The sequence below is a fragment of the Hyperolius riggenbachi genome, chromosome 3 (genome assembly GCF_040937935.1).
Source record: "Hyperolius riggenbachi isolate aHypRig1 chromosome 3, aHypRig1.pri, whole genome shotgun sequence".
NCBI classification, from domain to species: domain Eukaryota; kingdom Metazoa; phylum Chordata; class Amphibia; order Anura; family Hyperoliidae; genus Hyperolius; species Hyperolius riggenbachi.
Window position 1 is genome coordinate 354,574,772 of NC_090648.1, and position 26,733 is coordinate 354,601,504.

At 43.6% G+C, this 26,733-nt stretch overlaps 1 protein-coding gene across 3 annotated transcripts in view; it reads right to left on the reverse strand.

Annotated features, from left to right (window-relative positions):
* CFAP43 (cilia and flagella associated protein 43) overlaps positions 1–26,733 on the reverse strand; it is a 139,783-nt gene that overhangs the window by 14,990 nt on the left and 98,060 nt on the right. For all 3 annotated transcript variants that reach the window (XM_068277106.1, XM_068277107.1, XM_068277105.1), the window contains 10 exons: positions 24,031–24,237; positions 20,838–20,927; positions 14,831–14,911; positions 10,920–11,045; positions 9,801–9,920; positions 8,768–8,875; positions 5,125–5,211; positions 4,959–5,047; positions 4,562–4,769; positions 987–1,099 (listed from right to left, as the gene is read on the reverse strand). In XM_068277106.1, the coding sequence (XP_068133207.1) occupies positions 987–1,099; positions 4,562–4,769; positions 4,959–5,047; positions 5,125–5,211; positions 8,768–8,875; positions 9,801–9,920; positions 10,920–11,045; positions 14,831–14,911; positions 20,838–20,927; positions 24,031–24,237 (1,229 nt within the window). The remainder of the gene's footprint in view (positions 1–986; positions 1,100–4,561; positions 4,770–4,958; positions 5,048–5,124; positions 5,212–8,767; positions 8,876–9,800; positions 9,921–10,919; positions 11,046–14,830; positions 14,912–20,837; positions 20,928–24,030; positions 24,238–26,733) is intronic.

The following is a 26,733-nucleotide window of genomic DNA, read 5'->3' on the forward strand; positions in this document are numbered from 1 at the left end:
GAAGAGAATTTTTGTGCTGCAGGCAGCAATTGGAGCTCTGTCAGACAAGGAGGGGGGGCACCAGAGACCTGTAGGTGGGGCCCACCGAGGGAAAAAACTGTACTACTGTGGCCCAGTCCAACCCTGGTTACTGTACTGTTTATGGAATAAGCTTATAAATCTCTCTCTGTGTCTATCTATTAAAAAATACGCATGGTCTGATGCTACTTTGGCCCATATGTACGGATGTCCTGCACACTGCCCAGGGCTACCAGTAAGTAAATGGGCAAATGCATATTTGGCCTTGTACACAGGATTGGTATTTGATCGGATGGAATACACACAGGTATGCTCTGCTGTTTGGTCAAATCCTTTATTGCCCTTGGTTCCTGTTCTTGTCACAGTAAATTTCGTCTGCTCATACAGACAGTATGAGTGTACGATCGTTATTTACTGACATGTGCTATGTTTCCAAAGCATAAGACCTGTATACTCCAGAGTGATAAGAGACACTGAAAGGTGCTTGCCTAATTACCCAGCACTCTCAGGACTGTCATGAATATAGACACTTGTGTTCCCCAGAGAGGGATTCAGCAGCAATGTTACAAGTACACATAACCTTCCAGCTCTGAGCTCTGCTGAGAACACCAGCAAGGGCGTAACTACAGGGGAGCAGTCCCTGCAACTACAGGGGGGGGGGGTTCAGAGCTGTAAGGGGGCACAAATTACTACTTTGCTTTCTCTGATAAAGGGGTCCATCCTTCAGGTCAGGTGTTTTTGTGGCTAGAGTTTATATAGGTGTGAAGCTTATGATGGCCACACTTGTTTTATGACCCTTGAAAAACGTCCCCTGATGTTGTGAGTCATCAGGGTACACATGGTAAAGGGTGTGAACATTGGGGGCCCTATCATAGTTTTGCTGGGAGGCCACGTGATTGATCTAAGTTACGCCACTGAACACCAGCCTTTTTTATATAAAAAAAAAAATGAACGTGTTTTATAGTTACATGTTAAGGTCTTGCATGATATTCTCAATGTCCTGCCGTGTTTTCTCATCCTCTCCTATCCTCTTGTATAGGAACTCCTGCATCTCAGCCAGGACCAGGGCCTTGCGCTTCACCTAAACCACAACATGTCACAAGCAATTATACAACTCCATACGGTTCCATATACAGATGTCATCATAAATCATCCTTCATAACATTGCACTGCTGCTCAAGCAGAGACGATAACTTACAAAGACACTAACAGTGAATTACGTACTTATTCAATATGAAGATCAAATTATAATCCATCAGAGCCAGGCATATTTGGTTATCTACAGTATATCTGTAATTCTGGTGTTCACCAGCATTTGCTCCTCATACTGGTTTTTATAAAGTGCACCAGTGGATGCTGATGATAAATGTGAATTCCAGAATATACAAATGAGTGTAACTGGGCAAATGAGCAGAGTAGTATCCTAATTAAGCATCATAAATCCTTCTCTTCCATTGTGTAATTTCAGCATTACCTGCACATAAACCTAACCAACTCAGGCTCCTATTTATTTGATGCACACATAGACAGCACTTTGTAAGTGGTTAGCAATCTCACCTTACTGCATTAAAGGACAACTGTTGTGAGAAGAATATGGAGGCTGCCAGATTTATTTCCTTTTAAACAATACCAGTTGCCTGGCAGTCCTGCTGATCTATTTGGCTGCAGTAGTGCCCAAATAACACCAGGAGCAAGCATGCAGATAATCCTGTCAGATATGACAATAATGTCAGAAACACCTGATCTGCTGCATGCTTGTTCAGGGTCTATGGCTACAAGTATTAGGCAGAGGACCAGCAGGACTGCCAGGCAACTGGCAATGCGGAAATAAATATGGCATCCTCCATATTCTTTTTACTACAGTTGTCCTTTAATGCAGTAAGGTGAGATTGCTAACCACTGAGCTACAGTGCTGTCTATGTGTGCATCAAATAAATAGGAGCCTGAGTTGGTTAGGTTTATGTGCAGGTAATGCTGAAATTACACAATGGAAGAGGAGGATTTATGATGCTTGATTAGTATACTACTCTGCTCATTTCCCTCTCGTTTCTTGTTGTTCTTCAAAGCCCTAGGTTCAGTGCCCAGATAGCGGCACAACTTAAATTAAAGTTAAATTAGCTGAATTACAAACATGTCACCGTCCATCCCTTCCCTTTTCTTCCTCTCACTAAACAATCACTTGTAATGCTGGTCAAATGCACACAAATACCTTTATTTCTCTAGTTCCTCTGTTCCTCTTTGTTCCATATTGAGAATGGGGTATGAGCATTGCATCAAAGGCCAATGATGCAGTTTTTTACCTTTTAATAAAGTAATGTTAATATATGATCTGTAAAGAATCCACTGATATCAACTTTAGTGATAGAGATATTATCACCTCTAATAGTCCCACTGCAGTGCCCACAGTGTAAACACAGGAAAGGCTCTATCTGAGGCTCACTAAGGGACCTCTGTGCCCCTCCCTTCTTTTGTTAGGTGATACATCTGCTGTCACAGGGTTGTGTCCCTCTGGGATTGCTGCATCAGTGAGAAGCATATTGGATAGATAAATTGGAAAGTTTTCCACCATCTGAGCTCAATGAAGAGTTTATGTAATACACTTTTATTAGGATACAATGGTTCCATCTAATGTGAGTTAAAGGCTGTTAGCAAATTCATTATGCAAATTAAGTTTGGTTCGGCCTTGCATGTTAGGGTGTACTTTTTTTATTGTGAAGTTTTTAATGTGATAAGGTACCTGACAAAGGGCGTCAGGAATGAAATGTTGTGTCTATATGATCTGTATTGCTTTTATATGAAATGACGTACTAAAGCTGTTAAAATTGGCTTATATTCCTGATGAAGTGGCCTTTGCTGTGGATGGAGATAGGTGTGCACACCATTATGAGTTTTCATTTTTGCCATCTATGAATAACATTGATGAGAGCAATACATTTAGCCTAATTATCTAGGTCTTTTTATAGCATTACTGAGCAAAACCTTTTCTTCACTGCATTTACCTCTGAGTGCCACCTAGTGTTGTATCAATATACTGTATACTTTTACTTTATAGTACGTTAGGCTGACTGAGAAGGTTACTGTCACACTGATATATGTTAACAAAAGAATCTGTCGCAGACAGAATCTATCCATTCTATGGTGACTCAAGAGGCACCCAAAGAATTGAAAAAAAAGGAAGATGCTGTGGGGACTCAAAGGTGTTCCGAAGTGAATTAATCATGTGCTTTTTTTACTTACCTGGAACTTCTTCCAGCTCCTAGAAGTGTCTGTGCCCCTCGCCGCAGCCGCGGTCTTCTTCAGCATCCTGCAGTCAGCCTATAATGGATCGCCAACCCCATTGGGTTGGCAGCTTTAGTGCATGCGCAGAGACGCCCATGATCACGCTCATGTCGGCGGGAGTGTTGTGTGCATTTGCAGTACTACTGATGGATGGTGAAGACAGGCTAGCTGGCTTGGTAGTGGTAGACATCACTATGTGCAGAGAAGCTGACCTCTACGGCAGATGGAGGCCCTCGGAGTCCATACAGCAGCATTTCTGCAGATGGTGGAGACAGGCTAGCTGGCTTGGTAGTGGTAGACATCACTATGTGCAGAGAAGCTGACCTCTACGGCAGATGGAGGCCCTCGGAGTCCATACAGCAGCATTTCTGCAGATGGTGGAGACAGGCTAGCTGGCTTGGCGGTGGTAGACATCACTATGTGCAGAGAAGCTGACCTCTACGGCAGATGGAGGCCCTCGGAGTCCATACAGCAGCATTACTGCAGGTGTGGGCTGATAGGAAATGGTGGCTTTTGCGCTCTGCAGTTGAGGACTCTGTTGCATGGTTGCCTTTCAATATAAGACGCTCTATTTCCCCACACTTTTGGTGGAGAAAAAAAGTGCCTTATAGTAAGAAAAATACGGTATTTGCAGATTTCTTTACAAAATGCATGAGTCTGAATGCATCTGTTCTGTCCTGTTTATTTATTTAAGTGTTGCTTAAAATGTTAGCACTAAAAATAAACATAAAATAATCAAATACCGTATATTCCGGCGTATAAGACGACTGGGCGTATAAGACAACCCCCCAACTTTTCCAGTTAAAATATAGTTTGGGATATACTCGCCGTATAAGACTACCCCTCTTCCAATGCACACCAAATAAAAATAAAAAATATCATATACTGGTACGGTGTATGAACAGATACTGGTGCTGTACTGTATGTGGTACCCAGTATATAACAGTATATAGTCAATTGACTTGTTGCATTGGTCAACTCTCCTTAAGTAGACTGGTCTGCTCTCCTTGTCTACCTGTTTATCAGAGCGGTATGGAAGAATAGATTGCGCTCCCTCAGCAGGGAGATCTGAGAGATGGTAACAGGTTAGGGCGTATCACCCGGCATCAATGACACCCGGCGTATAAGACGACCCCCAACTTTTCAGAAGATTTTCAAGGGTTAAAAAGTAGTCTTATATGCAGGAATATACAGTATTTTCATTGCATTTTTGCTGTTCAGAATCTTTTTTTAAAGTAAATTTTAAAAGAGTTGCATTGCATACTTGCTGTTCAGATTCCATTTTGGCACGCCTGGCCAGACAGAAGCGTTCCCACACTGGAAGTTCCAGGCCTTCCGGCATATGTTCTGAAGCATCAAACTCATCCATGGCCTTCATCAGCTGAGCAATGGATTCACTGTATGCTTTTGCAGATCCTGGGCGCTCCCCATATGGAGCCTCGTTTTCTGTCTGAGTCCTGAAGCGCTGAACCCTACAACGAAAATAACGGGGCTACATTAACCCCTTTATGCTTCTTCCTTAAAATAGCCATAAACAGGACAATTAATAATTATGAATCAATCTGTAGGAATACTGCATAGATCATTTTATACAAAACTAAAATGTACAGAAGTATCTGCAGACATGTCAAGCATAAGACATGTTCCATAAGAGAACACACCTTGGTCTTCTTTTGTAGAGTTTATACAGCTGGTCCACATAGTGAGCTGAGACATCAGAAAATTCCTTCTTAAAGCCCCGATCTAGCAACTAAAAGTCAAAGAGGTTATTGTAGCCAGAGAAAACTTACTGCGCATCCCTTCCATGTACACATGCATTGCTTTTACCTTATCTTCTGCTACTAGGTCATCATAGGATTCCCGGAAAGACTCCACCTGAGTTTTGAAAGTCTTAACTAGTTCAGCTGTTTGATTCTGTAGTAAAGGGAAGACATTACAATTACGGTATACTTTGTGATTTACAGAGGAAAGGTGAACAGAATACCCAAGCAGCTTGGGATGACCCAAAAGTACTAGGAAAGTATAGGGGACCAAAAGATACCAAAAAGCTCTCCTACTAAAAAGCCAACGCTCAGCGTAGTTTGCCTTTTTAAAACAGAAGGTATTTCCAATAATTCAACTTTAAGTAAGTGACTGTGGTCTTCCACAATGCACCACTACTGACTATGTAAATAATGTGCTGAATTATCACAAATACCTTCTGTTTTAAGAAGGCAAACTACACTGAGAGGAAAGGTGGTAATCTTTTATTCATAAAGGGTGTACAAAGGGCTTAAATGGTTTCTTCCAAAGATGCTTTAGGCCTTGCTTCATTAGACATGTCTCCACAGGTGAGCAGGTAGGTTTTATTATTATTTATATAATAATAGATGCCGAAATGCCAATAACATAAAATGTGTCAAACACATGTAAGGAAAAAAATAAAAGTGCTTCTCTAAAACCTCTATTTAAAGGACCTCTTAAAATGTAAAATACATGTAAACATATACAAATAAGAAGTATGTTTCTTTCAGATTAAAATGAGCTATAAATTACTTTTCTCCTATGTTGCTGTCACTTACAATTAGTAGTAAAAATCTGACATCACCGACAGATTTTGGACTAGCCCATTTTCTCATGGGGTGCTCTCAGGTTTTTTTTTATTTTTAAAAGCACTTAGCGAATGGCAGTTGATCCGTCCGACTGACAAAATAGTGTGCAGCGAGCAGGGAGGCTGGCCAGCATCTTTGTATAAATCTTTTTTAGTGAATGTCTTTATAAAGAATAAAGGCCATGCTGAGAATACCCCATGAAGAGATGGACTAACCCAAAACCTGTTGGTAATGTAAGATTTCTATTACCTACTGTAAGTGACAGCAACATAGGAGAAAAGTAATGTATGGCTCTTTTTTGCTATGGAAGAAATGTAATTCATATTTGTATGTGTTTTCAATTTTAAGATTTTTGTGACAGTTTCTCTTTAAAGCAAAATGGAAATGGAAACCCCTACACACAGCAAAGAGGCATGTTTAACGCCTCCCAGCTGCCAGGAGTAAGCTCCTTCCGGATGCAAAATAATGCAGTCAAATGGGAGTGTAACCCTATTCGTGTCAGCATTTGACACACAGTGGAGTTACCCAACAGCGAAACAAAATGCTCTGCCCACCCTGATCACTTAATTTTCTCAGGGGCCACAGGGGTCTATTTTCATGCACGTTCTCGGAACAGAAAAACTGATTTAAACTGAGAACTCATGCTAATCAATGGACTGGTTCACACTTAAATGCGTTTTTCATGCGTGTTTACCTCATCTATGTTACATTTTTAAGGTCCCAAAGAGCAACAATATAATCTAAAACGGTAAGAAAAGTAATATTGAAATTAAGTTAATCAGGAACAAGTTACTTTGAGCGATTATGTTGCTTGCAAATGTGCTGAAAGGTCATATATACAGTAGATTATATATATACAGTGGGGTGCAAAAGTATTCGGCCCCCTTGAAGTTTTCCACATTTTGTCACATTACTGCCACAAACTTGAATCAATTTTATTGGAATTTCACATGATAGACCAGTACAAAGTGGTGTACACGTGAGAAGTGGATCGAAAATCATACATCATTACAAACATTTTTTACAAATCAATAACTGCAAAGTGGGGTGTGCGTAATTATTCGGCCCCCTGAGTCAATACTTTGTAAAACCACCTTTTGCTGCAATTATAGCTGCCAGTCTTTTAGGGTATGTCTCTACCAGCTTTGCACATCTAGAGACTGAAATCCTTGCCCATTCTTCTTTGCAAAACAGCTCCAGCTCAGTCAGATTAGATGGACAGCGTTTGTGAACAGCAGTTTTCAGATCTTGCCACAGATTCTCGATTGGATTTTGCTCTGGACTTTGACTGGGCCATTCTAACACATAAGATATGTTTTGTTTTAAACCATTCCATTGTTGCCCTGGCTTTATGTTTAGGGTCGTTGTCCTGCTGGAAGGTAAACCTCCGCCCCAGTCTCAAGTCTTTTGCAGACTCCAAGAGGTTTTCTTCCATGATTGCCCTGTATTTGGCTCCACCCATCTTCCCATCAACTCTGACCAGCTTCCCTGTCCCTGCTGAAGAGATGTACCTCCCGAGCATGATGCTGCCACCACCATATTTGACAGTGGAGATGGTGTGTTCAGCGTGATGTGCAGTGTTAGTTTTCCGCCACACATAGCGTTTTGCATTTTGGCCAAAAAGTTCAATTTTGGTCTCATCTGACCAGAGCACCTTCTTCCACATGGTTGCTGTGTCCCCCACATGGCTTGTGGCAAACTGCAAACAGGACTTCTTATGCTTTTTGTTAACAATGACTTTCTTCTTGTCACTCTTCCATAAAGGCCAACATTGTACAGTGCATGACTAATAGTTGTCCTATGGACAGAGTCTCCCACCTGAGCTGTAGATCTCTGCAGCTCGTCCAGAGTCACCATGGGCCTCTTGACTGCATTTCTGAATAGCGCTCTCCTTGTTCGGCCTGTGAGTTTAGGTGGACGCCCTTGTCTTGGTAGGTTTACAGTTGTGCCATACGCCTTCCATTTCTGAATGATCGCTTGAACAGTGCTCCGTGGGATGTTCAAGGCTTTGGAAATCTTTTTGTAGCCTAAGCCTGCTTTAAATTTCTCAATAACTTGATCCCTGACCTGTCTTGTGTGTTCTTTGGACTTCATGGTGTTGTTGCTCCCAATATTCTCTTAGACAACCTCTGAGGCCCTCACAGAGCAGTTGTATTTGTACTGACATTAGATTACACACAGGTGCACTCTATTTAGTCATTAGTACTCACCAGGCAATGTCTATAGGCAACTGACTGCACTCAGATCAAAGGGGGCCGAATAATTATGCACACACCACTTTGCAGTTATTTATTTGTAAAAAATTTTTGGAATCATGTATGATTTTCATTCCACTTCTCATGTGTACACCACTTTGTGTTGGTCTTTCATGTGGAATTCCAATATAATGGATTCATGTTTGTGGCAGTAATATGACAAAATGTGGAAAACTTCAAGGGGCCGAATACTTTTGCACCCCACTGTGTGTATATATATATATATATATATATATATATATATATATACACACACATATATATATATATATATATATATATATATATATATATATATATATATATATATATATATATATATATATATATATATACACATATATATATATATATATATATATATATATATATATATATATATATATATATACACACATATATATATATATATATATATATATATATATATATATATATATATATATATATATATATATATATACACACATATATATATATATATATATATATATATATATATATATATATGCATAACTTTACAAACGTTAAGTGTTGGAACAAGCAATCTAATAGCTTTTTATTTGCATAACTTTACAAATGTTAAGTGTAGGAACGAGTAATCTAATAGCTTTTTCCTCCAACCTTTTGTTTTCTTTTTTTGTCCAGGATTTGGTTTAGTTGCGCCACTCTAGTGTTTATTTCTTCTTCAATCAGAATGGAGTACACAAGATTGCTGATTTTCAGTTCTTCCTGTTAGGTGCAAGAGAAAAGATACACGCATAAACACAAGTAAATAAGCATAAAAAAAGATACTGCAAAAAGAGACACATCTGTTTTCAATCGATTTCCTATTGAAAATCAATGGATCCACAGCATGGCACCGTTCCATGCAATGCAATGCTATGGCCCATTGATCGACCACTGCTCATGCCCTGATCATTGCAAATCTTCTGTTATATCCGATCAATAGTTTTGATTGATTTCAGGTCAAAATCCATGGCCACTTTCTGTGTCATGGCTTGAATGTAAATAAACTTCAAAAGGAGCAGTTACAACTCTTTCTGTGTGAACACTTATAAGCAATTTATTTCAGGCAAAACTCAGCCATTCTATTAATAACAAAAACAAGAAGTCTTTTGCAGCTCAAATATTCAGATACCTTGTTTTTTTATCAGTCCGCCCAGCACACACCAGGTGCTTCCCACAGAAGGACTGGTTTTGGGCTTATTAGCCCTTTTATTATCACCTGAGAAGGAGGAGGTTGTGTAACCAGCAGTGAAAGTGAATAGCCACTGCTGCAGTTCAAGAGATTGCAGGTAATTCTGAAGGCTGCTAAGGATACTGCTCCACAGATAACAATTAAAACCTAGGATGAGTTTCATGCAACAACTATCATTGTATAAATAGGTATACATTACTTATGAGGCCTTAGGGAACCCACATGAAATGCTTGGACTTCTTTACATCAGTCACTTTTTGTTTTGAGTATTTAGGCTGTTAATTTTTGAATGCAGAGTTTGCTGTCTTAATTGCTGGACTTTATCATACGTAAAAAAAAGTCATTATAATTGACTGAATAACAATACATATATTACGGTGCTCAGCAGACCAGGGATTTTGTCTTTATAAACACTGTTCATTACAGATGTTACAGGGCAAAAAAATTACAGTTTACCTGATAGATGACCATTTCAGATTTCACCTTCTTTTCAAACAGTCTAGTGAGAACATCATCAAAAGCCTGGGTGGTCTCCATTATTGATGCCTGAATCTTTTTCATTTCGGCCTCTAGTATCTAAAAGTAAAAAAAAAAAGACAGCATCACACATACTGGTTAAGAAAAAAAACACTATGAAATGAAGGAACTCCAAGAACCCTGATCTGAGTAGAAGTTTTTGCCCTCAAATTCTGACGGTAATGATGTATCATATATAGATTTATGTACCAGGATACGTGGCACATGTAGAGAAAACTGAAGCAGAAATGGAACAGTTGTCCGCAGCCATCAATTTTTGCTAACCACCAGTAGCTGTGAAATCTCTTCATAAAAAGAAGGTTGAGCATGTAATTTATTGTTTTGTTTTTTTCATAACTACATTATCATTTATGCCACAAAAACAATACTTTGCATATATATGTAAACATCTGCAAAATGCTCAAGTCATTTGTAAAAAAATGGGATTGCTCTATTATGAAGATCTGAAGATTTCATATTCACAGAAGGAATCTGATCATTTACAGAAAAAACAACAACAAGTTGCTATTCACTAACCAGTCTTATGGAGAATGATGTACTTGGGAGGCAGTGAATGGGTGAACTGAAACAAACGGTGTTCTTTGAATAACGCTTAGGGTCATTGTTTCTAATCAGATGTCGATTACAAAATTAGGAAGTAAGCAATGGAATCATTATTTTTAGAAAATAGGATTAGGATTAGAAGGGAGTTAGTTTCAGATGTTAGGGATAGAAGGTTAGGGTTAGGTGTTAGTAAGGGGACTATTTTTGGGTGTGTGTTTGGGGTGGGAGGTGTTGAAGTTAGAGGGTTATGGTGAGGCATTAATTGGGGGTTAAGATGAGGAAGGAGGTAACATCGGAGGAGAGGTTAAGCTTAGTCATCAGGAAGGAGATTTAGGTTAAAGGGGATTGATTAGGGTTAGGTGAAAATAGCAGCCGCATTGTTGATACTATCCTTATCGGAAGCTAATGCCACAAATACCTATTTAGCAGTGGCATATATGCAACATAGAGAATTAGATATTTTCAGTAGTGAACAAGTGGAATTTTTATTCTTACCTTCCTGTATTTGTCTTTCTCCTCATTCAGGTCTTTACATTTTTTATCATAATCTTTGAATTGTTTTTTCTCATCTTCAGTCCACTCTGCCTCTGTCTTCACCAGAAAACCTGGACGGGGAACTTCCTGTGAATGGTCAAATAAACAGCACACTGTTAACTAAGAAATGCTAGTAGTTTCATTTACAAGCAAATTTTGTACATACATATAAAAAGGCACCCTAGAATTTGGACGCTAGGTAACACCAATAATAGAATACCAAGTGTGAGCAAAGACAATTCACTTACAACAATATACTAGACACTATAATACATCCTACTTTCAATACGATAATACAGGCACAGAGGATGGCTGAGAATAGATTAACACAAAATGCTTTGGGGAAGAGGTAGCAAGTAAAATAAATCTACAGTCATCCAATGCACCTGAGGGGGACAACTGTTTATTCTCATTTTGCAAAAAGACTGCCCATATACTAAACCACAACATTTGTGGTCCTTTCAACTTGGTTCTAGCGTAATCAAAATTTTCAAAGGACAACTTTTGGGCTAATCATTCCTTACTCTGAAAGCCTGGGAAGGATGACTCCCTTCCTAATGCTGGATACACACGTTGCGTTTCCGCGTCGATGCGGCGTTCGATTCCCGTCAATTCGATTATTTCCGACATGTCCGATTCGCGGGTCGATGGATCGTTAGGTCGATTTGCCATACTTTACATGGCATTCGACCTAAAAATAATCGAAATGCGCTCGGAAATGCTCGGAAATAATCGAATCGACGCGAATCGAACGCGGAAACGCAACGTGTGTATCCAGCATTAGAACCACTGCCCAATTCCCATCATCAACAATGATGGTCTGATAGTCGTTATTAAGCTGCTGGTGGATAGATTGGTGGACATGATCATGGGCTTTGTCTCATCAGACCACACAGGTTTTACACTAAGGGGTGTATTCATTCGACTAGTAAGCAGAATAACATGCATAAAGTCGTACTGCACAATAAGTATTAAGGCATTGCTTGTAATGTATTGCATTATGCTGTAGTCATCATGTGGTAAGACTGCGCACATCATTCTACCTACTGCAGTTATTAAAAACACCCCTAAATCACAAGACATAAAGACAACAGATAACATCAGACTAGCTTTCATCATTCTCTAAAATGTGAACCTACATAATCCATGAGCATTGCACCTGAGATCTCAGAAAAACATTCACCTTGGTTAACTGAAACTGTTTAGGGTTTTTAACCTTAACTGGGACTACCATTGGAATGCATTTAAGACATTCTAGCATATCCCCAGAACCAATTCATTGCTTAGGGGCTGCAACACAGATTTACTGTATTACCCCTAGAGAGGCCACCTACCCATTTGAAAGACACTGACATCAGTAGATATTTGAAGGGATACAGGGAATTTAAATTGAGCCTTTATGCTGATGCCCTGATGCTGTTCCTGCCCCAGCCGGTCAAATTGCTCCCTAATGCCTGGTACACACCATGCAATTTCCCGTCAGATTGACGGGTTGAATTGACCATTTCCAACAGGTCTGATCAGGTTTTCAAACGATTTTCTGATTGATTTTGTATAGAAGTGATCAGAAAATGTATTGGAAAACTGATTTGAAATCTTGATTAATTCAACCTGTCGATGTAACTGGAAATTGCATCGTGTGTACCAGCGCAACTTCTAGGTTTTAGATTCTGAAAGCACACAAACTGTTTAGAGTAAAAGACAAAAATGACTTTGGCACAGTGTTTTCTCATTTAGAAATATATGTCCTACAGCTGGAGAGGTTATTCCATAGTACTAAACATTCAGTGCTCAGTTTCCACAGCAAGCGAGACAGCTGACTGCAGTATCAGGACCTTTCTGGAGGCCTGACTGGCTTGGCCAGAGTCTGACACCCAGAATTGATATACGATAGATCTGTTTACTATGGTAGCAATGTCACAGTTCACATTGAATTTTTGTTCATTTGGATTGAGGTTAGAGGCCTTGTAAGTTGTCAGACATGACAGAAAATCTGTTGCCTTTCTCTCTCTACCTTTTCTATTGCAACAAGATTGTACAGTGTTATAGAATTCATTATTTAGAACACTGATAATTGGACAAATGGTACACGTAATCTATACGTTTGTGTTACACTTACAACTGTTACAATAAAGCCAGTGGTGGGGGTGGGCTATCTGCAGCTCTCTGCTACCACTGTCTCTCCATAGCAGCTGGATGCTACTCCCTGTGTCTTCTCTTCTGGGGCACCTGTGTCATGTGACAAACGCTAGAGGCTGAACACTAGAGGCGAGTACCTTACATGACCAATAGATGCCAAACACTAGATTTGTCACAGGACGCAGGTGTCTCGGGAGAGTAGACTCAGGGAGGAGCACCCAGCGGCTATGACAATAAGACACAGGAAGTGTAATCTCCACCGCCTACACTCGCATCGCTCATCCTGAAATCCAGAAAACTGCAACTGCCACGCTACCAGCCTGACGATGATTGAGATCTTCCATCTGGTGTGATCGATTTCACCCAAAAATTGATTGGGCATTGTTTGCGGCATTGGTTTCTAACAAAATCAATCAAATGATCATATTGGCCGGACCACAATGGAAAACATCGACAAGTGTATGGCCACCTTAATACTGAGTCCTACCTACTATAGTTCTCCTGGGCTGGAGATTGCTAAAGAGTCCTGGAGAGCACAAGTGACCCTATGATTTTCTGTACCTTCATAGCCTCTTAAAGGGGACCCAAATTAAAAATACAAGATTTCAGAAATAAAATCTATTTTCTAAATTATAATAATAAATAGCAGTCTGTTTTCAGCTGCATGATGACAAATATAAAATATTTTACATTTATTGGAGAAACCCCTCCCTTCCTTTCATATTGCCGGCAAATAATCCGGCAAACTGGTGGAGTAGGAGGTGTCTGGCAAAGGAGGAATTGCTAATGGCTGCCACCTGTATAACCCTAGTTATGAAAAGAGAAGGGTGAAAAGCAGTCACTGAAATGCTCATAGGCTTGAAGGAGTGTTTATTTATCTTTGTATGTGTCAGAGTGGTGCAACTAAATATTTTGAATTAAAAAAATGTTTGGTTTGGGTCCACTTTAATTTAAAAAAATGCATTCAGGTCTTGGAGTCTCCAGGTCAGCCTGGATATGCCTTGGTAATTTTGGCCCATAATTCCAGCATCCACGTAGAATACAGATTTCTTTAAATGGTTCCATGAAACTCACATTAAACCACACAGGTTTGCTACTTCTCTGCTTTAGCTGCCTCTGGTAGCTAGAAGCACTATAATCACCCACAACCCAGCTCTGCACAAAAGTTCTGAGCCCTGTAGTGACACATCTAAAATGAGTGTGATGCCTACCGGGTGAACCAATCCTATCATTTTAGGTGGAAATGTATATTGTATGTACTGTATATTGTAATCTGTATTAGCTGACATCAAAACTTAGAAACCAAAATCTGAACTTTACTATTAAAATGGGTCTGGAACATTAAGGTGAGTAGCTTGAAAACAGCTCTATGAATGAGAAAAATGTTGTCCTCAGCTTTGTAAATAAAGCTTTGTAAAAACCAGTGGTGTAGCTAAGATGCTGTGGGCCCCAGTGCAAATTTTGCATTGGGGCCCCCCAAGCGTCCTATACATAACAATTGATAGGGCGTATCAAAACCAATTGAGGACAACCACAGCGTCAGAGGTGTAAGAACCGGATGGGAAAATCTTTAGCAATGTCCAACGCCCAAGTGACCACTGAGCGAATTGTTCTCCCACTCACCCTGCCTGTCAGAAACTGACCCCCCCTTAGTAACAAATGTGTCGCTAGCATGCAGGCTCGTGTACAATATGAAGCATCTACTGTTATTCTAAAGTCATTGTATGATTTACCATTCTTAAAATGTCTTCCTTCTTCACCTCCAAAACACCTCCCATCATGTCATTGAGGGCACGCTGTTTAGCATCATCTTCCTGAAGAAAATACCAATAACAAGATTTACAGATTTAAAAGAAAAACATTAACACACTAAATTACTTAGTCAGTGTATGCCAGCTGTAAAATCTTTCCTCAGTGTAAATCAGGGTGAGGAAATTTAACACTTAGTTAGAAAGCCTAAAAGCCCCTTAGCATGCCTAAAGTCCTTTAGGACACTCAAAAGTTTAGCGATGTGTAGCGCGTGCGAAACGTCGCACCGGGTGCGATGAAACTGTTGCACTGTGCGATGTTTCGGGCACACCCGGTGCGACGTTTGAGGCGCACTCAGTGCAACGTTTTCATTACACCTGCTGCAACGTTTTGCGCGCACTGCACAGTGCTAAACTTTGCGCGCGATTAATAAAAGCTTTAGGCATGCTAACTGTTTAGCACTCTAGTTAGCACACCCAAAGCTTTTAGGCGTGCTAACTGAGTTAGCACCCTTTTGTGAATCGAGCCCTATGTCTGCTTCCATAAAAGCAAGAAGCAGACTGAAGATTTATTGCTTTTCTTTAAATGTTATTATGCTGTTGCTTAACTTTTAGGGCAGAGGGAACATTCTGAGTTCAGGTCCACTTTAAGCCTCAGGCTGAATTACTGAAAAGAGAGGAGCCAATGATGGGGGTGGGAGGAGGCAATCAACCATCATAGATTTACACCTGAAATGATGACAAAGGACAGGTATGGCAGCAGAAAATCTACTGTATGTACATAGCATTAATCTAGGTGAAAGCTTCATCAGTCTAGGTAATTTCCCTTGCTTAAAAATACATTATACTGTACAGCTCAAGAGTAAAAAATAAAGCACAGCCCTGAGGGAAAGAGAGGCTGAAGGAGAGCTCCGGAGCATCTTACTGTAAAAGAACTAGCCACTTCTGCAGACTAAGCAGCAAAGATTAGTTTCACATTCTGCTTAGTTTGAATCTATCTATGGGGTAACTGTATGCCAGTACATGGGGACAACTACAACATTGTGTCCATTTGAAAAAGACATAGCTGCAAAAAGCCTAATTGCTTCTTCTAACATCTAAAACAGCACCAATTCCATATATTGTCCACCAGAGGTCTGTATAGGCAAACAGAGAGACATGGCATTCAAAAAGAATGTCTGATCAGATCCTCAGGAAGCCTGACATCCATACTGATGATGCTACTGAAAAAGTGTGGTCACAAGGCTACAAATGCTGCCTGAAACATTACGGAAGGATAAACACTATCCAAGAGATTTAATAAGAATTGAATTTGGTTTACAAGGAGCGGAATTCAATAATAGCTGTGTGAGTCATTACTGCATAGTGAAGTTAATTAGTGAATATGTCCGTTATGAGCAAGTGTTTTCATTAAAGGTGGCCATGCATTGGGAGGTCTGATCTTTTGTACCCTCAGACAAGCTTAGTGTCCTAACTGCAACATCTATTATCCAGTAATGTTCCAATTACTGCCTGTACGGCTTAATGGCTACCGATGAGTAATCTTTACATCCACAGACAAATGGATGGTTACACGAAATATTCCAATCTGCTTAATCACTAACAGCTAACTAGCAGCATTTGTCATCCATGCTCAAAAACACAAAGGTGGCACCCATAACACTCATGGCAAATGAGGCTCCTGCACCAGCTTTTAAAAGACAACTGTAGTGAGAGGTATATGGAGGCAGGGCCGGATTACCAACCAGGCAACAAAAGCAGTCGCTTGGGGCCCCCATTCAGAGTCAAAGGGGCCCCATCAGCACATAAACCAGCCCTTGCCATCCTGTCAGCGGTGGCTGGATGGTATAATGGTTAAAGGGACTCTGAGCAGTGCAGTAACTATGGAAAGATGCATATCATTTTAAAGCTCTCTTTCTCCTCTTTCCAATGATATATAAACGGCCGCCCTATGCCTTTTAGTTTTCGCTATATATGCGATCTAAATCGTGACCACAGGACGACTTTTCTCCAAAGTCGGCAACTCGATTCAGCACAATGCAATGAAATATAAGGAACCCAGGGGGATATAATTACAAACATCATGCTGGTAGGTGTGAGGATGTAATTAATTAGTTGTGGGTATGCTTAAAGGTATACCCACAGGCACTGCTCGGAGTCCCTTTAAGGGCTCTGCCTCTGACACAGCAGACCAGGGTTCGAATCTCGGCTCTGCCTGTTCAGTAAGCCAGCACCTATTCAGTAGGAGACCTTAGGCAAGTCTCTCTAACACTGCTACTGCCTATAGGGCGCGTCCTAGTGGCTGCAGCTCTGGCGCTTTGAGTCCGCCAGGAGAAAAGCACGATATAAATGTTATTTGTCTTGTCTTGTCAAATGATGCCGTGCGCTGCTGATTGTCAGGCTCTCTTCCTAGGTCCCCCTCCTGCTACTGTGCGCACTGCCGCTGCCCACTCCGCCCTCCCTTCCCACAGAGAACCACAGCTGCAGCAAGAATGATAGCAGCAGATGGCAAACGCTCACTCACCTATCCATGATCCAAGCAATAAAGATCCCGTCATCTGAAACCCATCTGTCTCTTCTACAGTGCAGCCGCTCGCTCTGAACTTCCTGATTCTCAGATCAGACAGGAAGTAGGAAGTAGTAATAGTAGTAGTAACAGAGCGGCAGCACTCTAGAGGAGACAGATGGGCTACGGATGACGGGACCTCTATTGCTTGGATCGCAATAGGTGAATGTGAGTAATCTGCTGCTGTCATTCTCCCCCGCTGCGGCTGCCTTCTCTGCTGGACTATCGTATTCACTGGGATGAAGGCTGCATGGTGGCTGTCTAGTTTGGGAGAAAATCGATTGTTCGGTGGTGGGGGTGGTTATGTAATTCTGTCTGGGGAACGGTTTCCGGTTTGGCGGTGTCCAGAGCTTTCTGCTATTGCTAGGCTGGAGATGCAGGGGGAAAGTGCTGCTGCTGTGATATCTGGCGCCCTCTTCACAGGGGTGCCCCAGCCCCTGAGTGCAAATGTCCCAGCCATTCATCTCTCACTCTGCATTTTGCCGCTGCTATTCCCTGCATTGTGCACCTACAGAGGAAAGCGGGCTGTTGCCCATAGCAACCAGTAGCTCGGCTGCCCCGGTGTGTGTGGCATGTTGCTGTGCAGCTGCATCTTCTGATTCTATTACGACATGATGGGGGGGCCCAAATCAGTTACTTTGCTTAGGGCCCCATTTAGCCTTAATCCGGCTCTGTATGGAGGCTGCCATATTTATTTCTTTTTAACCTTCTGGGGACCGTCGCAAGTTAATCCTATGCCGCACTTATAGCTGCCTAACTCTGATGTGGCGTAGGATTTGTGCCTTCTGCTCTTTCCGCTCCCACTGCAATTGTAGCCACCCGAGAGGGGAGATTAAAGAGAATCCGAGGTGGGATTTCATTATATTAGTCGGGCACAGAGGCTGGTTGTGCACACTATCACCAGCCTCTGTTGCCCTATGGTGTGCCCCCAGGACTCCCCTGCGATCTGCTGTCCCCTCCGCCGTGCTAGCGACACGCAGCGTGTCGCCAGCACAATGTTTACCTATGCGTGTCTGTCAGCGCCGCTCCCCCGCCTCCTCTGTATCGGCGCTACCCACCCGCGTCCCTTCCCTCCTGCTGATTGGAGGGAAGGGACGCGGGCGGGTAGCGCCGATACAGAGGAGGCGGGGGAGCGGCGCTAACAGACACCGCATAGGTAAACATTGTGCTGGCGACATGCTGCGTGTCGCTAGCACGGCAGAGGGGACAGCAGATCACAGGGGGGTCCTGGGGGCACACCATAGGGCAACAGAGGCTGGTGATAGTGTGCACAACCAGCCTCTGTGCCCCACTAATATAATGAAATCCCACCTCGGGGTTCTCTTTAAGCTGTCATATGACAGCCGACATCTCCTCTCATTGATCAGGAGCCATGGCGATTGTCTCCTGATCACGTGATCACTACAATCGCTGGCCGATCATAGTGATCACTGTTGAGCAGTGGCGATAGAAGGGAAAGAAGAAGACGGGACTCACCTTCCTAGCATTCCTCCGGTGATCATCGCATGCCTCCGCTCTGCTGGCATCCCTGCTTGCTCTGACTCTAATGTCGGGTCCCGGCTTGATGACGTCATCAAGCCAGGACCCGGAACTTAGTGTCAGTGGGAACGGGGATGCCGGGCAGAAAGAAGGGGGCTAGAGCTGCTCATTGCAGGACCCTGGGAGGTGAGCAATGGCTGCTGGCTGTGCTGGGGACACGTGGCTACCTGGGGACACCTATGCCTAGCTATCTGTACTGGGGATACGGCTGCCTGGCTATCTAACACCCCCCCCACACACACACATGTAAAATGCTCTGGTCCCTGAGGGGGGGTTAGGCAGCCGGGCCCCAGTAGGTTAAGCAATACCAGTTGCCTGGCAGCCCTGGTGACAGCGGCGTAATAATAGGGGATGCAACCCCTGCACCCGCGGAGAAGCTTGGGGCCACTCTAGGGCCTGCTCAGGGCTGTTTTTGGGGGCTGCAGCATGAGGGGAGAGCATTGAGGGGAGAGCATTGAGGGGAGAGCATTGGACATCGGCGGGGAGGCTTGACAGCCCCCGTCCCCCCCCTCACTTCGTGCTCTCCCCTCTGCGTTCTCCTCCAGCATTTCTCACTGGCAGCAGGCAGGAACATATACCTTCCTGCGTTCCACCGCCGGAGGTTCCTTTAACCTCCCTGGCGGTTAATTTTTTTTGCCAAATAGGCAAAAATCCTTTTTTTTTTTTATTTATTTTTTTTTTGTTTCATGTAAAGCTACCAGAGTGGTAGCTACATGAAACACCACTAGAGGGCGCATGTGTCCCTCTAGTGCGATCGTCGCCGGCATCAATAGCAAACAGGGGAACGCGTATATAACGCGCTCCCCTGTTTGGCTTCTCCTGTAGCCATGGCGACGATCGGAATGACGTCATGGACGTCAGCAGACGTCCTGACGTCAGACGCCTCCGATCCAGCCCATAGCGCTGCCCGGAACTCATTGGTCCGGGCAGCGCAGGGCTCTGGCGGGGGCCCTCTTCTGCCGCTGCGTGCGGGCGATCGCCGCAGAGCGGCGGCGATCAAGCTGTACGCACGGCTAGCAAAGTGCTAGCTGCGCGTAAAGCACTTTAAATGGCCCAAATCGCCCCACCAGGGGCTGAGATATCTTCCTGCGCGGCATAGCCCGAGCTCAGCTCGGGCTTACCACCAGGAAGGTTAAGTGTCTAACACTACTTCCTGTTTAAACAGGAGGTAGCGTGAAGCACTTAGAGATCGGAGACCTCCGCAGTGGATGGAGGTATGAGTCCTGCCATCCCGCCTGCTGCCAGCGCTCTGCGCTATAGACCTGCAGTCACCCAGTGCTCAAACACACAATACAGGTGACCAGACCCCACAATAATGGGATATGCAGATCAGTTAGGATTGCTATATGAAACCAATGTTTATTCTAAGCTGTTAAATGACAAAGATGTCAATACTGACATTGTGGGTCCTGAATGACAGGGACCCACATATATCAAAAGTGCATCAAATGGCACACACAGTGCAATTGAAGTAAATCACATAGGAGTAGTACCCATTCTTCAATCCTGACCAGGTTCGACGTTCCGCCTCTGGTAACCACCACAGTAAACAATGTCCACACGGCAGGACTAGAAGGAGCGTCACACAAGACCCAGTAATGCAGCTATAGCGTAAGCTGATCACTGTGACAGGCAAAGTGATTAAGCTGGAAGAGGCTTTTTTGTGGATATCTACCAATGAGAGCAGACATGCAAATTCCAACACAGCTGAATTGCAATGAATCAATCCTGTGCTACTCTGAATGAAGACTGCTGGCTGATTGCAGTTTACGCTCATTGCAAATGCATGCAACACTTTGCACCAGCATGCGTGCATGGAAGTCAGGCCTGTCAGCTGCAACAAACAGAAGATGCCCCGGGTGAGATTGTGACACAGTATATACTCACCTGTGCAGCCAGGATTTTCTCCTCTTCCTCTTTAGCTTGCTGTTCTGCTTTGACTTTTTGTTCCACTGTCAAATATTTTTCAACCTTTATCTTTTGTCAAGAGACAAATACAGTTATTAATGTCTTACATCTGTTCAGTTTTACCCAGAAATATATCATAATAACATACACACGGTTCACTTTCATTGCTATAGTAACATTATACACAGTTTGCTTTGGATACAGGGTACTGTTAGAGATGGCCCGAACGGTTCGCCAGCAAACTTCCGGGGTTCGCGATAGCGGAGAACCGCAAACTTTTCCCGAAGTTCGATTCGCCCCCATAGTGCATCATTAGGGTCAACTTTGACCCTCTACATTGCAGTCAGCAGGCACATTGTAGCCAATCAGGCTACGCTCCCTCTTGGAGCCCCACCCCCCTTATAAAAGGCAGGCAGCGTCAGGCTTTTCACTCACTCGTGTGCCTGCAGTAATTAGAGAAGGGAGAGCTGCTGCTGCCTCAGAGAGAGCTATAGGGAAAGCTTAGTTAGGCTCTTGTAGGCTTGTTAGCTTGCTCCTTGCTGATTCTTATTGCTAAAAAAGCACCCCTCAACAGCTCTTTTGAGAGCTAATCTTGTTCTTGTGATCTATTTTTTGTGTGTGTGTGTCCCACAGACATTTGTGTTGCATAGACAGCCTTGGTAATTCCTACTGTGCCACTGCCAGGCCCAGCACATTCAGTGACTACCTGTGTGTGTGACAGGCAGCTGCACATTTGTAATCCCAATCACTGCACCTGTTCATTGTTCAGTGCACCTACCTACCTATACCTACGTGAGCGCACGCATTGTTAATACCACCAGCCATTACATCTGTTTTGTTCACATCTGTACCTGTGTGCGTGTGTGACAGGCAGCTGCACATTTGTAATCCCAATCACTGCACCTGTTCACTGTTCAGTGCACCTACCTACCTACCTACGTGAGCGCACACATTGTTAATACCACCAGTCATTGCACCTGTTCACGGTACCTGTGTGTGTGTGTGTGTGTGTGTGTGTGTGTGTGTGTGTGTGTGTGTGTGTGTGTGTGTGTGTGTGTGTGTGTGTGTGTGTGAGACAGGCAGCTGCACATTTGTAATCCCAATCACTGCACCTGTTCACTGTTCAGTGCACCTACCTACCTACATGAACGCACGCAGTTTTATATACCACCACCAGTCGCTGCACCTGTTCATGGTACCTGTGTGTGTGACAGCTGCACATTTGTAATACCAGTCACTGCAACCTGTTCACTGCACCTGTGTAACTGCACATTGTTGTACCAGCAGTCACTGCATACTTGTTCACTGCACCTGTGTGACCGCACGCTGTTTTATATACCAGTCTGTGCATACCTGTAACTGCACCTGTGTAACCGCACATTGTTGTACCAGTAGTCACTGCAACCTGTTCACTGCACCTGTGTAACCGTACATTGTATTAGTCAAGTCAGTGCATACCTTTCACTTCATCCCCCCTATTATGGACAAAACAAAAGGCAGAGCCAGAGGCTGGCCACCTGGCAGGTCTGTTCGAGGTCGCGCTGTCTTGATTTCGTGCCGCCCTCAAGCAAAGTACAGTGTTCAGAAGAAGGCACGTGCCATCAACCCCCAATATTGTCAGGACGTAGTTGACTATTTAACACAGAACACCTCATCTTTCTCAGCTTCTGCACAGAAGTGTGACATATCTTTCTCCTCCTGCTCTGATTCTGGCACCCCACTTAACACTCAGTCGTCCGCCACCACCAAAGTGCCATCACCCCAGGGCTCAGCGGTGTGGACATTTTTTTGTGTGTCTGCCTCAGATGAGAGCAATGCCATCTGTACTCTCTTCCACCGAAAATTGAGCCGTGGAAAGACCAAGACCCGCGTAGGGACAACTACCTTACGAAGGCACATGATTACAAAGCACAAACTGCAATGGGATGACCACCTGAGGAAAAGCAGCACACAAAAGCAAAGCCACACACTGCAGTGGAAGATGCCAGGCCACAATTATTTCTCAAAAAAGGCGATATCTAAACTGTACCGTGATATTGAAAGGCAAGTGGTGACATCTCTGGCACACAGCGTTGGGGCAAGGGTCCATCTGACCACGGATGCCTGGTCTGCAAAGCACGCTCAGGCCTGCCTGCATGCCATGTGACTGCCTGCCCCAAGACTAAGTCGGTCCCCACACAGCATCTCTGCCTGCAGGCCGCTTGACTGCCTTCTCCGCCACCACCAACAGGGTCCACCAGGACTCCAGGCGGATTCCTGAATTTATTGTTCTGGAGCGTGTACATGCCTGCCTAATTTTTCTGGCTGCACTGCAGCTGCAACAACAAAACAAAAGGCATGTACATGTGTCAATTCCCCTTCGTGATCGTTACCTTGCCGCGGTGAAGGGGCTTGCGTATCGCAATGAAGCAATGACCGCCGGCTATATCAGTGTGTTGGGGGCACACCTGACCCAAGAAAATAGATAATAAGGTTGTTGCTTCATTGTGGACAGACCAAATTTGATCAGCTGGACTGTTGTTCTGTCATTCAGCCCGACCATATGGGCTTAAAAACCGCCATGGCCTGCACTCTGGCCATGGTGCGCACCAGTCCAGTCCAGTGAGTTTGGTGTGTCAGTGTGAAGCAGTAAACTAATTACACTACCTGATTGATTTATACACATGCAAGATGTTTTAAAGCACTTTAGGCCTCCAATTTAGCATGCAATGTGACTTCTGCCCTTTAAACGCTGCTATGCGTCAAATCCTGATTTTTCCCGGGGACTTTTGGAGTGTATCCCACTCCTCCATTCGAAAACTCAGATGTTAGACCCCTTGAAACATCTTTTCCATCACTTTTGTGGCCAGCATAAATGTTTCTAGTTTTCAAAGTTCGCCTCTCAATTGAAGTCTATTGCGGTTCGCAAAAGTTCGTGAACGTTTGCGGAAGTTCGCGCACGCAGTTCGCGAACTGAAAATCGGAGGTTCGGGCCATCTCTAGGTACTGTACAGAGTGATAGGAGAAACAAGTTTTACATGTGCTGGAATATAGCTGAGGACAGCTCATGGATAATGATAAATGTATCAATAATGATAGTAATATGCTGATGATGATGACAACAGTAATATATTTTAGTGTGTTATTTGAGAAAAGGATCTATATTTTCATGGAAAACGTGGCCACAGATTACCTCAGAATCCTCCACTGTGAGCGCTCTCTCTGGTTTCTCACTATCAGTAAATTTTGGTTCTAGAATTTTTTCTTGGATGTTCAGTTCATTCATTATTTCTAGGATTCTTTGGTTCCTTTCGTTTACACGAGACACTTCCTGTTCCTTCTGCCTGTAAACCACTTCAAATTCTTTGTTAAAAGCTGTTTTGACGCTGTTTATGATGTCCTGTTTGGAAGGTAAGGAGTAATGTATTAAAGTGCAAGTTATCTACCATTCTTACAGCAGCCTTTAAAGTGTAAGTCTACCTTCTCACTTTTTTACAAATCTTATATTGTACAGCCGGGCAACCACAACAAGCCTCTCAGTTATTTTGTGTATAAATAATCTAAAAGTTCAGACCACACCCACTGTTTTTCCTTGCTTATGTCCCACTCCCAGCCACTCTGTGCCAATTGGAAGGGATAATATGGATTCCAATGGAGCAGCGCAATAAATATGTAATCCTTACTATACATTGAAAATCCAGGTACAAAAATGAAATCATCTAGCAGCTTCTTATGGCTCTAAGGGCCTGAGCAGACTTACAGGTTGCTGAGCTGATTTCAGTAACATATTTTAGAATGCAATATGCAGGGATATAATTATTTTTATTATATTAGTAGTAGTATTTACATAGCGCTGATATCTTCCGCAACGCTATACAGAGTATATTGTCTTGTCATTTATCTGTCCCTCAGAGGGGGCTCACAATCTAATCCCTACCATAGTCACATGTCTTTGTATGGATTGAGTAGTGTATGAAGTCTAGGGTCAATTTAGAGGGAGCCAGTTAACTTATCTGTATGTTTTTGGGATGTGGGAGGGAGTGCTAGGAGGAAACCCACGCAGACATGGGGACATAAAAACTCTGTGCAGATAGTGGTCTGGCTAGGATTCAAACTTGGGACCCAGCGGTGCGAGATGAGAAAGCTAACCACTATGCCACCGTGCTGCACAGACAATACATAGACACTGTCTGAAGGGAACACTTATGCCTTCCTACACTGCATTGCTGCATGCATTTGTAAATATAACATAAATGAATAGAGTCAGCATTGTAATTCTAAGCAATGCAGCTTTTGTTCATTTCTGTAAAATGCATGCTCGCCTGCATGGCATAGGAATTGCACAGTGTGCTCAGGCCCTAATTATTTCCAGTGTTAAGAACTTTGAACTTGGGTCTTGAATTCTGTACAACTGTCACACTCTTTTTGAGTTCATAATGTATTTCATAATATGGAGAATCCAAACTAGAGTGTACACTGTAGTAACAGGTTAGTGACACTTAAAGAGACTCTGAAGCGAGAATAAATCTCGCTTCAGAGCTCATCAGTGGCGTAGCTACAAACCTCTGGGCCCCGATGCGGAATCTGGATGTGCCCCCCCCCCCGGCAACAACAGCCCCCCCTCCCCCGACAACACCCGACGGATGCACACACATATCAAAATCCCTATAGCCAGCTATAGGTACCCCCAGTATAGGTAGTCAGGCATAGATAAGCCAGTATAGTTGCCCCCGGTATAGGTGAGATAGGCAGGCGCCGCCGGTATAAGTTAGATAGATAGGTGCCCCCAGTACAGGTTAGCTAGGTGGGTGCCTCTAATATAGGTAGCCAGAATAGTTGCCCCCAGCGTAGGTTAGATAGGTAGGTGCCCCCAGTATAGGTTAGTTAGGTAGGTGCCTCCAATATAGGTAGCCAGTTTAGTTGCCACCTGTATAGGCTAGCTAGGTGCCCCCAATACAGGTTAGATAAGTAAGTGCCCCCAGTATAGGTTAGATAGGTAGGTGCCCCCAGTATAAATTAGATTAGGTCGGTGCCCCCTAGTATAGGTTAGATTAGGTAGCTGCCCCCCAGTATAGGTTAGATTAGGTAGCTGCCCCCCAGGATAGATTAGGTAGCTGCCCCCAGGATAGATTAGGTAGGTGCCCCCCAGTATAGGTTAGATGAGGTAGCTGCCCCCCAGGATAGATTAGGTAGCTTCCCCCCAGGATAGATTAGGTAGCTGCCCCCCAGGATAGATTAGGTAGCTGCCCCCCAGGATAGATTAGATAGCTGCCCCCCAGGATTAGGTTAGAATAGGTAGGTGCCCCCCAGGATAGATTAGGTAGCTGCCCCCCAGGATTAGGTTAGATTAGGTAGCTGCCCCCCAGGATAGATTAGGTAGCTGCCCCCCAGGATTAGGTTAGATTAGGTAGCTGCCCCCCAGGATAGATTAGGTAGCTGCCCCCAGGATAGATTAGGTAGCTGCCCCCCAGTATAGGTTAGATTAGGTAGCTGCCCCCCAGGATTAGGTTAGATTAGGTAGGTGCCCCCCAGGATAGATTAGGTAGCTGCCCCCAGGATAGATTAGGTAGGTGCCCCCCAGTATAGGTTAGATTAGGTAGCTGCCCCCCAGGATTAGGTTAGATTAGGTAGGTGCCCCCCAGGATAGATTAGGTAGCTGCCCCCCAGGATAGATTAGGTAGCTGCCCCCCAGGATAGATTAGGTAGCTGCCTGTCCCCATAATGGAGGGGGGGCCGCAGCCGCGGGGAGGGCAGCCCGACCTCTCCCTCCCTTCCTCTCCCCGGGGCCCCCCCTCAGATGCAGAGTGAGCGGCTCACGGAAGCGCTATAGGCAGAACTCACCTCCGTCCCTGGTTCCAATCGCCGCTGATCTCCTCTCTGGCTGGCTCTGCATAGA